The sequence below is a fragment of the Mustela lutreola genome, chromosome 1 (genome assembly GCF_030435805.1).
Source record: "Mustela lutreola isolate mMusLut2 chromosome 1, mMusLut2.pri, whole genome shotgun sequence".
Taxonomy (NCBI): Eukaryota; Metazoa; Chordata; class Mammalia; order Carnivora; family Mustelidae; genus Mustela; species Mustela lutreola.
Genome location: NC_081290.1, coordinates 105,147,744 through 105,164,371, shown reverse-complemented (window position 1 = coordinate 105,164,371; position 16,628 = coordinate 105,147,744). Strand labels below are relative to the sequence as shown.

General features: G+C 34.8%; 1 protein-coding gene across 1 annotated transcript in view; it reads right to left on the bottom strand.

Moving 5' to 3' along the window:
• TACR3 (tachykinin receptor 3) overlaps positions 1-16,628 on the bottom strand; it is an 81,081-nt gene that overhangs the window by 34,506 nt on the left and 29,947 nt on the right. Inside the window, exons 2-3 of the mRNA XM_059171769.1 lie at positions 11,545-11,733; positions 10,102-10,252 (exon numbers count right to left, since the gene is read on the bottom strand). Of these exons, the coding sequence (XP_059027752.1) occupies positions 10,102-10,252; positions 11,545-11,733 (340 nt within the window). The remainder of the gene's footprint in view (positions 1-10,101; positions 10,253-11,544; positions 11,734-16,628) is intronic.

The window sequence follows — 16,628 nt, the reverse complement described above, 5'->3', positions numbered from 1 at the left end:
TTATTATGCCTTTTTAGAGTAGCATTGATAAAAATATGGTATTCATTATCCAGATGTGACATTTAAATTTCAATCTACATTAATAAAATAATTTTCATTTCTTGGTGGCTGTTCTTGGTGTTCATTTGTCGGTTACATGTGGCTAATGAGTATCACATTGGGCAGTTGAGATACAGACATTTCCATCATTGCAGAAACTTCTGTTGGACAGCACTAGACTAGAGTAAATCAGGATGTGTAATGGAATGACCAGGCAAAATTTTTAATGCACAAAAGATTGGCTAAGGGTAGCTGCCAATTCTTTGCAGTTGAGTATGACAGAAGGAATGGTCATCTTGCATTCCATAGTACTGAATGGGCTCATGTACACAATTCTCAGCTCTTTGGGCCACTTTCACCCTCCTGGAACATCAGGTTCCTGATTTGTTCAGTTAAAGAAAACACCTTCCACCAGGCCTACTACCTCAGGGAAATTATGAAGCTCAGTACAGACAGTATGTAAGAATGTACCTTGTATAATACAGATAGTACTCAGACAAAGTATCATTCTGAAACCTGGTCCTTTGAACTAAGTAGTTCTCTAAGAGAACACAGCCCTAAAAACTTCTGTTGATGATTCAGGTCCAAGTTCTGCCACTTATTAGTTTTATAAGTTTGAGACTCAGTTTCATTTTTCTATAAAGCAAGAAAAAGTCACATAAATATTGTGAGAATTAAGTAATATATATGTGGAAGGAAGTCAATGAAGGTGGGTAGAGAGATGGATGAAATAAGTGAAGGGGATAGAATTACAATATTATACAATAGAAGAGAATCTAGAAAATAAAACAGTTATTCCATTTCACAACTTGTATAAACTTCGGATAAGTCCAAGTTTTAAATAATAAACACATATAAAATCAGTAGAAGAGTTTCATTCAATCTCATCTATCTAGATGGTGATTTTGTAAAACCTATAATAATTGATACCATTCTGTGTGTGCATTTGTGTGTTTGTGTGGCCTGAAGTATTCAGAATTTTAAGACAGTGATCCAGTTTCATTCTTTCCTATATAGCTGTCTAGTTTTCTCAACATCGTTTATTGAACACGCTATCCTCCCTTCTCTCGTTTTATATTCTTGGTTCCTTTGTTGTAAAATAATTGATCATATTTATGTGAGTTTATTTCTAGGCTGTCATTTCTATTCCACTGATTGATGTATCTGTTTTTATGCTAATACCATACTATTTTAATTAATATAGGTTTGTAATATAGTTTGAAATCAGAAGTATCATACCTTCAGGTATGTTTTTCTTTCTCAAGATTCCTTGGCTATTTGGGTTTTTTTTTTTTTTCGTGTGTGTGTGTGTGTGTGTGTGTGTGTGTGGTTCCATACACATTTTAGGATTATTTATTCTATTCTGTAAAAGATGCTATTGAAATTTTGAATGAAATTGGTTCAAATCTGTAGATTGCTTTGGGTAGTATGGGCATTTTAACATATTAATTCTTCTAATACATGAGAATGGAGTATCTTTCCATTTATTTGTGTTGTCTTCAATTTCTTTCTTCAGTGTCTTATAATTTCAGTGTACAGGTCTTTCACCTCCTTGGTTAAATTTATTCCTAGGTATTTTCTTCTTTTTGATGCGGCTGTAAATGGGATTGTTTGGTTTATTTCTCTTTCTGATAGTTTGTTATCAGTGTATAGAAATGCAACCGATTCCTGCATATTGATTTTGTAGCACTTGTTACAGATTTCGTATGCTAAGCTTGATTTTCCTGTGAGAATTCCACGATTTCTGAACCTAATCCCAGTGTTCTCTGCACCTGTGATTGCAGAATGAACACTATTAATGGATAATCCACGGAGAAATCTTCTCAAGTGATTGCCAAGTGCTGAAGGGCTGCAGACATTTCTCCTGAAAGTGCTATCTTTTCAAAAAAGAGTAAACACTTCCTCTCTCAAGTACCTTTGGCAAAGCAGAAAGAAATACACAGAAACTTTTCTAGGCTTTTCAAAATGATTGCTATCCACTGCCACCCATAGAGAGCAGGGAGAAGATTTAATCAAAAGATTGCATCCAAGTGGCATCTGCATTCAGTGCAAAGGTGGGGTGTAGGAGATGCTCCTGATTGTGAGCTGTAGCCCCAAGGGGGTAGAAGTTAATGAGCTGGAGCAGCTATTAGTTTCTTTAAGATTCACTGTTTCCATTAGAAGTATTTTTATCTACCTATCATAAATTTCAGGTGTTTTTTGACTTTGTTTTGGTCTTAGTTCTGTTTCTTGAAGACATCATGGTTTTCAAAGGCTCAATTCATATAAATTTTCATCATATCCTGAGGGAATATTTATATATTTCCCAAAATAAAAAAAGGAGATATGATCTAATGATGCTCATTGATTCATCAGCCAGAGCACAAACTGTTCTCAAAATATATGAATAAAATACATGATTAAATTATCATGAATGTCTATATGAAAGTGCTTATAATATTTATTTTTCTTTATGGGGGAGATATTTTGTGATACATGACAAAAACTTAAAAATATATTTTACAGTCCTTGATTTTCATTTCCCTAGAAAATCTACTACTAAAATACTGGTTTTAGACCTGTATAAACTTTAGGTATATATATATATATATAGTTAGGGCCGATTTAATGTTAAAACCTGTTTAACTATTAGGGCCTGCTTAGCCAGAGCGAGTCCATATTGCTTAGGTAGCCATATTGTTGTTTACATCCACAGACTTCATTCCAGGAATAAACGCCCCAGTAGTTCCTGGTATGGGTTTCAGGTATCAATTCTGGGAATAAAAGCCCTAACAATAGAAGCCACATACCTTGAGGTCTGTGATTATGCCCTATAAAACCAGCCTGTGAGATCGGCAAGGCATCTCTCTCTTATGAGGTGGCCGTGACTGGTCAGTCTGGTTTCTGATGCCTGGCATGGGAATTAAGCTTTGCTTAACCTTTACTTTGTATCAGTCTCGCTCATTTGATCATGGACTCCATGATACACACACACACACACACACTCCCACACGTATAAAATGTATGCCTATACTATACATTTTAAAGGGAAAAATATGAGAAGATATGTACTTCTTAAAATACAAAAATTTACAAAGGATATATGGTTTTATGATTATAATATGAATAATAATATTATTATACCAAATTTTGGGTATGAAAATAAGTGGAGATGTGTCATGAAGGCACAGAAATGAGGGAGAGACACAAAGATAGGAAAATCACACTGAATTATATACTAGCTTGTACATTTACATAAGGTCTTAGTATTTGAAATCTAAGTCATATAGATAATAAAGTTTTTTTTTTTTTTTTGGTGGGAAAGTGAAGTACACAAAGATAAAATAATTGGTTATGGGGAAGGAGTCAGACACAAAACTTCTAGTTTATTCACAAAGCCAGCATTTCAGCAGATTCTCAATTAATCTGAACGTCTGCCACTGCTGACATTGCATAGCAAGCTCTCTTTTAGAAAAATGTGCACATGTTGTGTTACTTTATTTGCTACAGCTGGGTAGCTAAAGGAAGACAATTGCTAGGAAAAAAATGAGATTAATAGCATAAAATGTGATGTAAATATTAAAACACAGAGAAGGAAATGTGCTATCATACTATTGATTCACCTTGTTTTAATGGATACTTTCCAAGACTAAGAGGCTTTTAGGCTAAATTTAAAAAATTGGAAGTAACACTTTTTCCCCTTGTGGTTGGGCTGTTGTTACTTTGGTTAGATGTAGTCACAGGAAATATTCCATTTATATTTTTTGTTGAATTAATGCATAGAAAAAAACAACTCTAGGCCACTTAGAAATGGATTTTATCTTTAATATAATTTATCTGAACTGTAAGCCTTGATAAAATCTATAACCATCTTAAATAAAAACCATTGATTTATTAAAAGGACTAAAGTGAGAATCAGATATAAATGTCTGGACAGGATTCTGCATTCAGTTTTATGTTCTCCATATTGAAAAAGCTAGAAAATAGCTCAAGAAGAGGGAAATATCAACAGGAAAAGTGTCTCCTTTGTAAAAGGCATGATGCTGAGTGTTAGAACCACTGAATTTCAATACAAAAAGTCCTTTTTCAAACCTCCACAGTCTTAAGTAAACAAGGATTCTGAAAGTTAAAGAGATGTGTCTAAAATCACACTGATGGGGCAGTAACTAGATATCATTGATGTGGCAGCTGGGTGGCTCAGTTGGTTAAACACCTGACTCTTGGTTTCAGCTCAGAGTCCTAAGAATGAGCCCCAGGTAAGGCTCTGGATTCAGCATGGAGTCTGCTTGAGATTCTCTCTCTCCCTCTGCTCCTCTCCCTGCTCTCAAAAAAATAAATATCTTTAAATTAAAAAAAAAAAAAAAAAAAAGAATAGCTATCATTAACATCCAAGACCCCACTCTTTTTCATGAACCATGGGATCAAGACCATACAGCATGCATGCACATGGCCCTCTGTTCTAGGCCTTCCTAGTTATTAATTCAGTCATCTAATATTCTTTTTTTTAAAGATTTTATTTATTGGCAGAGAGAGAGATCACAAGGAAGCAGAGAGGCAAGCAGAGAGAAAGGGGGAAGCAGGCTTCTCTGCTGAGTGGGGCTTGATCCCAGGATTCTGAGACGATGACCTGAGCCCAAGGCAGAGGCTTAACCCACTGAGCCACCCAGGTGCCCCTCATCTAATATTCTGTCTCTATCTCTAGGCTTCTTTATCATGGCCACATAGTTATTGATCGATTTTGAATGAGCTAGTACTGAGGATAGAGCTCTCTGGCGTGCCCCTCAAAGCCTCTGTTTAGATTGACACCATTCTCTTCATCGGCACACATGGAGCATCCTAATTAAATCAATACTAATATGATTTGCAACAAGGCCATTTTTCTTTATCTGATTTATAAGAATATCACAAGAGAACATTTTTTTTTTCTGGTATCAGATAAACTTTGTCAGTGTTCTTTCTATAATAGGAACTTCTAATATATCACCTTTGATGAATGAATTAAGGTTGATCTGATATAGTTCTTATCATTGTTTTCCTTCTCTAGCCACGATTTATTTTTCTTATAGATGAAGTTAATAATTTTAATTATTTAACGTGTTAAACTATGTTTTATGTCCAACTCATATATCCATTAATAAATATAATTTATTTTCTTTCCATCTTGCTTATCACTGGTCTTCTAGAATTTATTTCTACATAGTTGCTCCAAGATGCCAGCAGACTCACACATATATTTTGGGATATATTTTGTTATTGCCAAGAATTTAATATCATTTATAGGAGAATGTCACTACTTTTTTCTCAGCCACATTGCCAAGAAAGTAGTCAATATATGAGAATACTAAGTGGGAGAGACCGATAACAACTTCTCTCTGTTTCCAAAGTGCAGCCTTCAAATTGTAGTTGTGTAGATTTAGTTGTAGATAAGATTCTAACTCAAATAAGCATTATCATAGCTTCTGAGACAGTATCTACAGTTTTCTTCTAGATACTTAAGGAAATGGAACAACTTTGACAAGACTGAAAAAATGTCAAAGAACACACTAGATTTCTTTTACCAAAACATCCTAAATATGAGATGTTAGCACCCCATACTCATTTCTTCCTTATACTGCATTTGATTTTAATCCAAAATAGCAGTAAGCAAGGGATTAATGAAATTTTAGGTTCTGATCAGATCTATTTTTTAAATTGCAGATGTCTTTTAAAATCAGCTTGTGAGTTGACCACTACATAATTACAGTCTGACTCTTTATATGCCAACATAAAGAGATAAAGTTTCAAATTTTGTTGTATAATTGTTGACTTCAAATAGATTTCTTTCATACATAGGGTAGCCAAAATCTGTGACTATATCCACCAGTAAGTAGAACAAAGTAGAACAAGATCAGTTTTTTCTTCCAGACACCAAAGTATTCTTACACTGGAATGTAAACATTAGTAGAACAAGCTCAGCAAACAGGAAAATGTTAGAAAAGCATTCTCTTAAAAATTTATAAAAATATTATATTTTCAATTTGAGTATTTATAACAGTGCACAAAATAGTACACATTTCTTGAAGGAGAGCTTTGGCAAGAATATTAACAAATTACTACCCCCAAAAAATGAACTAATGAGAGCTAAGACTCTGGGGATTGTGCGATATTAACTGAAACTTTGTATTTTGCTACTATTTGAAGATATTCTTATTTAAAGTGCCTGGATTCTTAAGTTACCCACTTAATTATATTAAAGGTACATTATTATTTCAACATGCATATTTAAATAAACTTCTATGAAAGCCAGTGGGTATATAAAATACAATATTTTAAAATCTAGCACATTTACCATAAATTAAATATACCTGTGCTATGAGGTACACAAAATACTCTGAAGTTGTAAAATACACTCCATAAAAAGACTTTATTAATGTGATTGTTAACATATTTTTGGAAGACTGGTTCTATATATCTGACTCAAATGTAGACAATCCTACCTATTACCTCCTAGTGTTAAGTGAGCTGGTTAGAGCCATCGAATTTTAATACTGATTTTCAGTTTCAACACTTCAATTTTAAAGATGAGAAAATATTTCTAGAGGTATTAACTTACTTCTCAAGACTAATATTTAGGTTGTTTACCTGGTACTAGCTATAACTACTGGTATTATTTTCAAACTATAAATATACTTGAGCAGGTCATATGTAAAGATTAAATGGGGAAGTTAATCCTCAATTATTTGAAAGTTTCATATTAGTTTAGGTTGCTAAATTCATTATGACTTCAACATAGTAATTTATTTTACTGGCTGTTCTTCAGAGAAGTTGATGTCTAATGTTTGAAATTGGGCACAATTCCTGCAGATTGTGGGAGAAAGAAAAATGGAAGTAATGTTTCTCAGTGGTGGTGGAGATCTCAGTGAGTTGCCTAAATTTTGTAAGCTTTCATTTATTCTTGTTAATGTGTGTTTGGGGCACTATTACTCTTTTATAACTAGGAGGCTGGCTCAGAGTTGTTATGGCGTCCTTCTTCCCCACAGTCATCATGAATTTGTACTACGTAACTGATACCCTCTTATTTAATCTCTGAAGTCCAATCTGTATTACCAAAGATGTATTTCCCTAGAAGATAAGGAAGATATTATTAAATAATATCTTAGAATATAGATATTATTAGAATATAGAATATAGAATATTATAGAATAATATAGAATAGTATTAGAATATAGATATTATTATTAATAGAAGATATTATTAAAATGCTTATCCAGGGTGGGATTTACATCTTTGACCTAATTTGTCATATTAAAATATAGAAAAAATATGATTACTAGATAAATAACGGTATTCCAGACCACAGTATTTTAATTTTAGGTACAAATAAATTAAGAGAAAAGCCAGCTCTATTTTTTAAATTTTTAGAAATGAGTGTTATTTCTGCAATAATCTTGATCATTCTAATACATGCCTATGAAAGGAATCCAAGGGTAAGGTGATTCATTATGAGATGTCCATGGCATGGATGTCATTTGGATTATTTTAGCCCAGAACACAATATGACAGAAATATGTACTTGAACTTCTAAATGTCTTACTTTTTTGAAATGTTCTAGAAGGGTTCCTCTCAGTTTGAACTGGCATTTATACTTTGAAATTGTAGAGTAATGAAACAAAAAGCAAATATTTATGCCTTACTATCATCAGTTATAGGAGGGCAAAGACAAAAATACTGCCTTTTGCTTTTCTTCCCTCCGGGACTCAAATCAAAAATAAAAAGGAACACTCACATGAGCTTTTCATTTCTTGGTAGACAATATTACATGAATATGAGAAAAAGAGAACTATCATCAACAATTACTGGGCTTATTTTAATTTGTTTAGGAGTGAACAAGAAAAAATATTTTAAAAAATATGCCGAAACCAAAAGAAAGAAATAAAAGATGGGAAGCTAAGTGGTCAGTACAGAGACAAATGTTACTCTGAAATACCTATCAGTTGTTTAATGTGATGACGCCTAAAACACAGCTATAAAAAATATTACCCCCCCAAGTCTACTGCAATATGAGCAAGATGTTGGAAAATGAGAGCTGACACTACAAAATGGAAAGAGAAACTTTTCGTTTAAGATGTGTGTTATTTATGTTCTTTAAGTTTTTAGTTTTAGGGACTTTGTGTGTGTGTGTGTGTGTGTGTGTGTGTGCTAAAGGCATAGTTTCACTTCATTTTTAAGGTAAGTTTCTTTGAAAGAGAAACCCATAATTATCCATATTATAGGCTGAAATGACTAGATTAATGTGTAAAAGTTCATGCACTTTTTTTAATGTGTAAAAGTTCATGCACTTTTTGTTTTCAAATACTAGAGACCATGATAAAATGTGAACTGGACATAAATCTTATTTTCCTTTATCGGTAACAGAGGAAAAAACTAAAATGAAATCGATTTGCTACATTAGATTTTAAAACATGGGTGATCTTTATTAAATAAGGGTTTTTAGATAATTGGTTTTTAAATTGTTGAGTGTTTTTTAAGGAAGAGTCCATGTAGTAAGTAGAGTTCTATATAAATAAATGCATCACAAATGGAATAAATAATTGGCATAATCAGTATGACTCTTTTCTCTTTGGGAAAACCTCTCTGATTTGTATGAGGAACACATCAGCCGGAGAGAGGAAGATGGATAGTCAGCTCTAGGATTCTTTTCAACTCCACACATTTTTTAAAAAATCTCACTTGAGTCACATGATAGAAAAAAAAATCTTCATTAAAAAATCCTAGTAAAATGTCATTATAATAATCTTTAGAGGCTTTTTGTTTCATGTGAGTTGTTCAAAAATAAGTTTTTTCTTGCCACCCAGTAAGTCATAGAAGAACTATACTGCAGCTCTCATGTCTTAATCAGACATACATGATGGCTTGGTAGAAATTAGATGGGGCTGGGGGAGGAGTGGAGGCATGTTTAGGAGGAGAGGGATAGGTAGATGGATGTTGGGAAATTATAGCACATACTAGGAGAGATTCCTGGGATAAAAGAAGCTTCTGGGAGATTAGAGGACATCAGGGGTATTCTGTTCAATAAAGGACAAAGGTAGCTACTGCGATGCCTAAATTATAACCATTACCGCTATTTCTGCTTCTGTACCTTCGCTTGCTAATCCATGAGGAGATGGAAAAATACCAGCATACTTTCTATAGACACTTTGTAACCACACATCCCCCACCCAGAATTGGACATGACAGAATGGCTGCTCTCCGGCCCCCCATCGGGCTCTGGTCCAAGAGATAACAGTCATCTGACGCCAGAGAAACCCCCACCTGGAATTGGATGTAACAGAATGACTGCTCCCGGCCCCCCATCCGGCTCTGGGCCAAGAGATAATAACCATCTGGTGCCCTGCGGCTTGACAGGAAGACCCCGACCAATCCTGAGGTGACACATACCCTAGCAGTGCCAACTCAGCAGTTTGAAGAATGACAGCCTCTTGACCTAACCAAAAATCTGTTCCCAGCCCTTTTTCCGCTCTGTAGCGCGCCAGTCATATTATAGAGTTCCTTTTTGATTTGCCCGTGGTATGTAGCGATTTGTTACAGGATATGATGTATGCTAAGTCCCTGCCTCCCCAAAATAGTGTATAAAAAGTGATGTGATCCTGAGCTTAGGGCCTCTTAGCGTCACTGGCAACAAGTGCGTGGAGGTTCGGGTTCGAACTCTTAATAAACGACCCTTGCTGTTTGGCTTTGACTCTGAACTCTGATGGTCGTCTTTGGGGGGGCGGCTTGGAATTTGGGCATAACACTACAACTGCAGAAATATAATCACTGGGACTTCAAGTGAGATTTCAAAAGTTTCAGGTGGAGTAATTGAGAACACTGCAAAAGGTCGTACAAGTCCTGCTGTAAGAAAGTGATTGTCTAATCTGGAACCGATGTTGTACATAAACAGTGCTTATAGAAGACATAAACTAAAAGAAAAAATGGGTAGAAAGAAAGAAAACAGGCAAAAAATGAGAGTAAAGCATCCAATCATGTTAAAATGCTATGACTAGGTTTTCCCCTCTGTGTTGGGCTACATACACAAATCCTATGTAAAATAATATGGAACAGTACCTTTCTTTTAGCCTTTAGCTGCTCATGATACTTGTCACAGGTATCTCCTGGGATCTCTCCTCCCCAGAGAGTAATTCCAACAATGGTGTATGTGACACCCATGACGAGCAATGGAAAGCAGTACACCAGTATAATGACAATAATATGGTAACTGCAAAAAATGGAAAAAAAAACAAAAAAACAACCCACATGTTGATACTGCATATGGAACTTTGCATTCATTACCTTTTAAATCACAATAGAAAATTCCAAAGATTATTTCCACATTTTCTCCAAGTTATCATTTCCCAAATCTGTCAAGATATGATGTTATTGCCTACTACTGTCATCCAAATGCTACCAGTTGATTCTTGTCAATCTCTGATTCATATGCAAAAACTCTAGCTGCATTGCAATGCTGATTTAGACTGCTACCCAGGTTCTCCCTGCCTAGAGGTTCAGGATGAATGCCATTTTTCTGCTTGGTAATTGGTTGAATTAATATAATTAAATTATCATCAGAGAGAAAGAGATGACTCAACTGAGAGATATTTTCTCATATGTAAAATTGTTCTATATATCTCTGCAACACCGGTCATATTTGAAACAAATTGTTTTTTATCCAAATAAAAAAATGTAACTACTCTAAGCCACTTTGGATCCACAAGTTATATGACTGTAATTTAAAAAATCAGGTAATTACATTTACATTCATTTTTCCAATGTCATGACACATCTGATAGCATTATTAATTTGGTAAATAACATTCAGATGTGTTAGTCACACACTAATTTATAGTGTCATGATACTATAAATTAGCAAACTCGACTCTAGGACTTCATAGCTTTCAATTAAAATCATAAGAATGCAGTTAGGGAAGAATAGGTGGGCTACTGATAATATAACCATACAACTAGAGTTTGTATAAAGTTTTGTGTAGCTTCCAGAACTGCCTTTCCCTGGCCAGGATTTTATAAAAGGGCAAGCCACACCTTTGGGCTTCAGTTTTTCCCTTCCCATTCTTTCCTCAATCAATAGGAACCCTGCTTTTGTTTGTGTAATGATTTTATCTCCAGGGATCTTATCACTTCCTCCAGGAAATTCCCTAATTCAACCCCATATAAATGTCATCAAATATTTCCTAATAGAAACCTTTGAAACTTAACAAAACTTACTGATCATATTATATGGTAGTATTTTAGCCTCCCCCCCCCCGCCTTTTTAAAAGATTTTAGTTTTAAGTAATCTCTATACCCAATATGGGGCTTGAACTCACATCCCTGAGATCAAGAGTTGCTCTACCGACTGAGCCAGTCATAATATTTTAATATCTTTTTCCCAACTAATGTGTGAACCCTTAAGGGAAATGCTTATGTCTTATTTACTTAATTGTTGCTCCCAACCTGTAGCTCTTCAAGTATTTTAATAAGTTGATTTGAAAACCACAATAGAGAATTAACTTACATGAAATGTTGTTTGGGACCTTCTGGCCATTGCACATAGCAAAGAGTACGGCCTGGCATGACTTTAATTTTGGAGTAAAGACATTGAGGGAAGGCAAGTAGGAACGCTAGAATCCAAATACTTCCAATGACGATCTTGGTTGCTGTGGCAGACAGTCTGGGTTTCAAGGGATCAATAATGGCCATATACCTATATAAAAACAAACAAAACCATTTTTTTTTTTTGTCTTTCTTGGTACAGAGTTAAAAATGGAGTTTCAAAGGAGTTATTTCTCTGGTAAGCAAGTTAAGGAGGATTTTGCTTATGTATAGGTAACATAGAGTAACAATCATGGCATAGTTTTAAGGATCAGGCAGATTAAATTTCAAATCCTATTCTGTCACTTATTTAACCTTTTTGAAACCCAGCTTCATTATTTTAAAAATAGAAATAAGAACACCTGCCTCATAGAGGTGAAGTCAAGGTTAATAGAAATAATATAAGTGAAAGTTATCGATTATTTGGTGCTATTCCTAACACATTATCAGAATTCGTAAATGTCTGCTCAATGGAAGTGGAAAAGTGCGTAGTAAGTGCTTAAAAATATGAGTTCTGTACCTCAAGGCCTCCCTTTTTCTTCTGTATGTTCAACTGTTTACAAGAAAATTCTGGAGAACTAATATGGTTATGACTGACAAAGATGAGGAACCCCTATAAAGGATATCATCAACAACTCCATTTAAAAATATCAACAGACAAGTTCAGGATTCAGATAATAATGAATAAGTCAAGTCTGACTGAGGCAGGCTCTGCCTTGCTATTATCTCTAAAATTGAATTCTTGGTTTATCATGAAAATCTTCACAGTATCTATATGATGAAGTTCTAGAACCTAGGTGAGGTTTGGTGGGCTGAGGTCTGGAGCCGATGACCAAGAAAGAATTCTTGAGACATCTTTGGTGCAAAATGGTGGTTTATTAAAGCACGGGGACAGGACCCGTGGGCAGGAAGAGCTGCTGCCCCGGGTTGTGAGGGATGGCAGGTTATGTACCGAGGCTGGGGGAAAGTGAGGGGAAGAGAGGTTTCAATGGAGTTTTCATATGCTAAAGAGGGCCTACAAGGTGCCAGGATGTTCCAGGCCTGCCGAAGGCCTTGCCCTTGCTGCTGGATCAATGTTGTCTTTAGCCCAGCCATTAACATTAAGATAGTTGGGAGACTTTTTGGTGGGGTGTCACAATCCTGCTATCAATTGTCTTTGTTAGTGAGATTTAGGACATTTGTAAGCCAAGGGAGACTCCAGTCTAGCAGGATTATAAACTCTGCAAGTTAACTATTTGCTTATTGTTCATGGCAGTCAGGGCTGCCTGAGGGATGCTACACTTATGGAGGGGAAAGGGTGAAGAGGGGGTGCAAGGCGCCAGCTTTTGCTTTGTCCTCAGCCAGCCTCCTGCTCCCTCATCATATATAACTATGTACAACATGATAGTTGTAGGAAAATATACTTGGCTTTTAAAGTGCGAATTTGTGGGAAATTGTAAACTCTGAATATGGTAGCAAAAGTCAAGCTATATCCACTTGGTAAAATAGTAATTATGTCTGGGAGAATCAATTTAAAGTTTTAAATAATATGTCTGATTGCCAAATTCTGTCTAATAGAGCAGAAAATTATTTACAAATTATACAAAAAATTAATTATATTTCTGCATTACTATCAATGAAACATTATTTAAATTATTTTACTATTGACCATTCTGTGTTTCTCAAATATTTTTTGATTTATGCAAAATTTTCAAAGGCAACAATTTAATCAAAGAATGAATATTAAACCCAAACATTTTAATCTTAAGAATAAATATTTTAAAATAAGGATAATTTATTAATTTGCTTATTGCTCTTTGTTTTATAACTATAAGAATTGGACCTTTAATAGATATATTGGAACTTATCTATATACTACAAATAATAAACTAAGGATGTTTTCTTTAAGTAAATTCAACTAAAGTTAGTATTATGTATGTCAGCTAATAGGTATAAGTGAATGTTAGGTATGAAAAAAATCATAAAAACAGTACCATAGTTTCAGAAGATTAAGTGCTTATGTTTGAAACTGAAAATAGTTTAAAATGTACCTTTTGTGATTATTTTGGTGAATAATAGCACATTACTGATTGCGAACCATGAGCAGGCAATTTATAATATACATTATTTAATATCCAGAACAATCTAATCAACCAAATAATATCATCTCTATTTTATAGGTAAGTGAAGCTTAAAGACATTAAAGTTCAGAATGACCCAGATATTAAGAGCTAGAATGCTAAACCAGTTCTGCCAGTCTTCAAAGTCTGTATGTTTATACACCGTAGCTTTGAATATGACTCATATAAGGAATTGTGGAAGAGAAAGGAAAATACACAAGATAGATGCCATCCAAAGAATCACATTTTGCCTTGGAATCTAAAAGTGTGCAGGTGCAATATTAAAGCATAGAAAGGTAATATTTGTAGGTGGGCATTTCTATTTCCACTGCTGCTGATTATGATTCACCACAACATTTCTCTTCTTCTATTGACTTGTTGCTTAGTGGGTGTTTCTAGAGCCAAGCACAGCACTTATCAATAAATTTTGTTGTACTGAACTGAATATTCCTCAACTCCATCATAATCTTTTGCTTTTTTGCTTGCCCTGGAAGTGTATGAAGGCAATTTGGATGTTTGGAACTGTTGATTTTTTGAGACTAAAAAGAGAATTTGAGTGACATGAGTGGGTTAGAGTCCTGTACAGTTACTACAGCACAAATAATTAAAAAAACAGTACAAGTTCTTTACTGATGGTTTTGGTGAATTACTCTCTATTATAGAAATTATTTCTTGGCAGGGAGAATATTGCTTTATATGAAATATATGAAAATAATCAATTTATATTCTCATTAACTAACACTTTAGTGAAAATGGGAAAATTTAGTGAAAATTAGGAAATTCAAGTTGATGTTTTTGTCATTTCTGGTTTGATCCATTATTCATTCAGCTGAACACTTACTGAATGCCTATTGTAGTATTATACTATTATAGTATTCTAGACGTATAGTGATCCAACACTGAAGAGAAATGACCTTCACAGAGTTCAGAGTCCAGTGAAGTAGACAGATATTAACCAAATAATGTAAAATAAACATAAAATTCCAAATATGACAAGGGTTACAAAGGCAAGCAATATATAGCCATGTGAATGGCTATATATTGGAAAAACATATTTAGATTGTGATTCAGTCTTCCTTAAGAAAAGTCATTCTGGGTTGAAACTTGGAAAGGTGACTAGGCAGGGTGGCAGAAGAATAAAGATTGCCAGAAGATATGTGGAAGAACAAAGAACCTGTGAAAAACTCCCGTGTTAATGGATTTTTATTGGTTGACTTGTGTGTCTCTCAAAAAGATATGCTTAAGTCCTGAACCTTTGTACCACAGAATGTGACCTTAGTTGGAAACTGAGTTTTTATAAAGGCAACTGAGTCAAAATAAGGTCATTAGGGTGGGTCTTAATCCAATATGATTGATTTAAAGGAGGAATTTGGCAGCAGAGAGAAACATATGGAGAAGGCCATACAAAGATGGAGAATTGAATGATGCATCTAACTGAATGATGCATTTCTAAAGAAATAAGGAGAGAGAAACCATGAGAGACTCGTGACTCTAGGAAACAAACTGAGGGTTGTGGAAGGGTGGTGGAAGGGGAGGTGGTTGAGGAGATGAGGTAACAGGGTGATGGGCATTAAGGAGGGCACGTGTGGTGATGAGCCTTAGGTATTATATGCAACTAATGAATCACTGAACACCACATCAAAAACCAATGATGTACTATATTTTGGCTAATTGAATTTAAATTAAAAAAAAAAAAAAAAAGCCAAGGAGTGCCAAAGACTGTCAGCAAACCACAAAAAGCTAGGAGGAGACAAGGAAGAATTTCCTTACAGGTTTCTGAGGGAGCATGGCCCTTGACAACTGCTTGATTTCAGCTTCCAGAACTGTCAAGACAATAAAATTCTATTGTTTTAAGTCACTCCATTTGTATGACTTTGTTACAATAGCCCCAGGAAACCAAAGCAATGGGTAAGGATGCGGGAAGCATTGGGCACTTGAGAAATTAAAGACTACTGTAACAGAAACAGAAAGTGAAGGGCGAAGTGGTTTGAGATGGAGTTGTACAGCAGGTTGTAGGTCTTTTGTCCTGTGGCAAGTTGTTGAGGTGATCAGAGAATAATCAGATTTTAGTATGGAGAATGGACTGAAGGAAAGAAAGGAATGGAAGCAGGGAAGTAAGTAAATTGTCTATTGTTTTGGTTTGGATGAGAAGATTGCAGCTTGGAATAGGGTGTTACCTGGGAGATTTAATTATGTTAATGATTTGAGGAAAATAAAGGAATGTTGAAACATTGTAGAGAGGGAGAGCCAGTTGGCCAAAGAAGTAGGTAGAATTGCCAGGCTCTGCTGACAAGACCAATTTGAAATTGGTAATTAGGAATTCATTGTGGCATCAATATTTCATATTCTGTGACTCTCTCCAGCAGTAGTAATTTGCTCAAAAGTAGGCATAAAAAATAAAATGATCCTTAGGCTCATCCACATGGATATCCTCTGAACCGTGAGAAGAAATGATCCAATCTGAGATATAATATCACATAAATGATTGTCAGGACTTTTATTTCTCCTTTAAAGAAATACGTATCTTCGATGTGATCACATTAGCTGTTCCTAGGTTTTTTTCTGAGCTCACTACCATTTTTCCCTCATTAAATAGATTCTCAAATGTGTTAGTCTCCTTGGTATGATTATTTCGTATGTAATAGCTAAGGTTGGATTCTTCACTCTTCCAATTAGCATATCACCTAAACAAGTTTAAAATTACTTTTTATTATCTTTTGAGTCTGCAATTCTCAGAAGCATCCATTCTTTACCACTTATTTTTTTTTCTGGCATAATTGAAGTATCTTTTCTGATCCTTTCATGTCTAAAACAGGATATTTTGACATAACTTTTTCAATAAGTAGGCCTTTTCCATTTTGCAATTGCTCTTGATATCTGGTATAATTCTTCCTTTTGCTAGCATTTT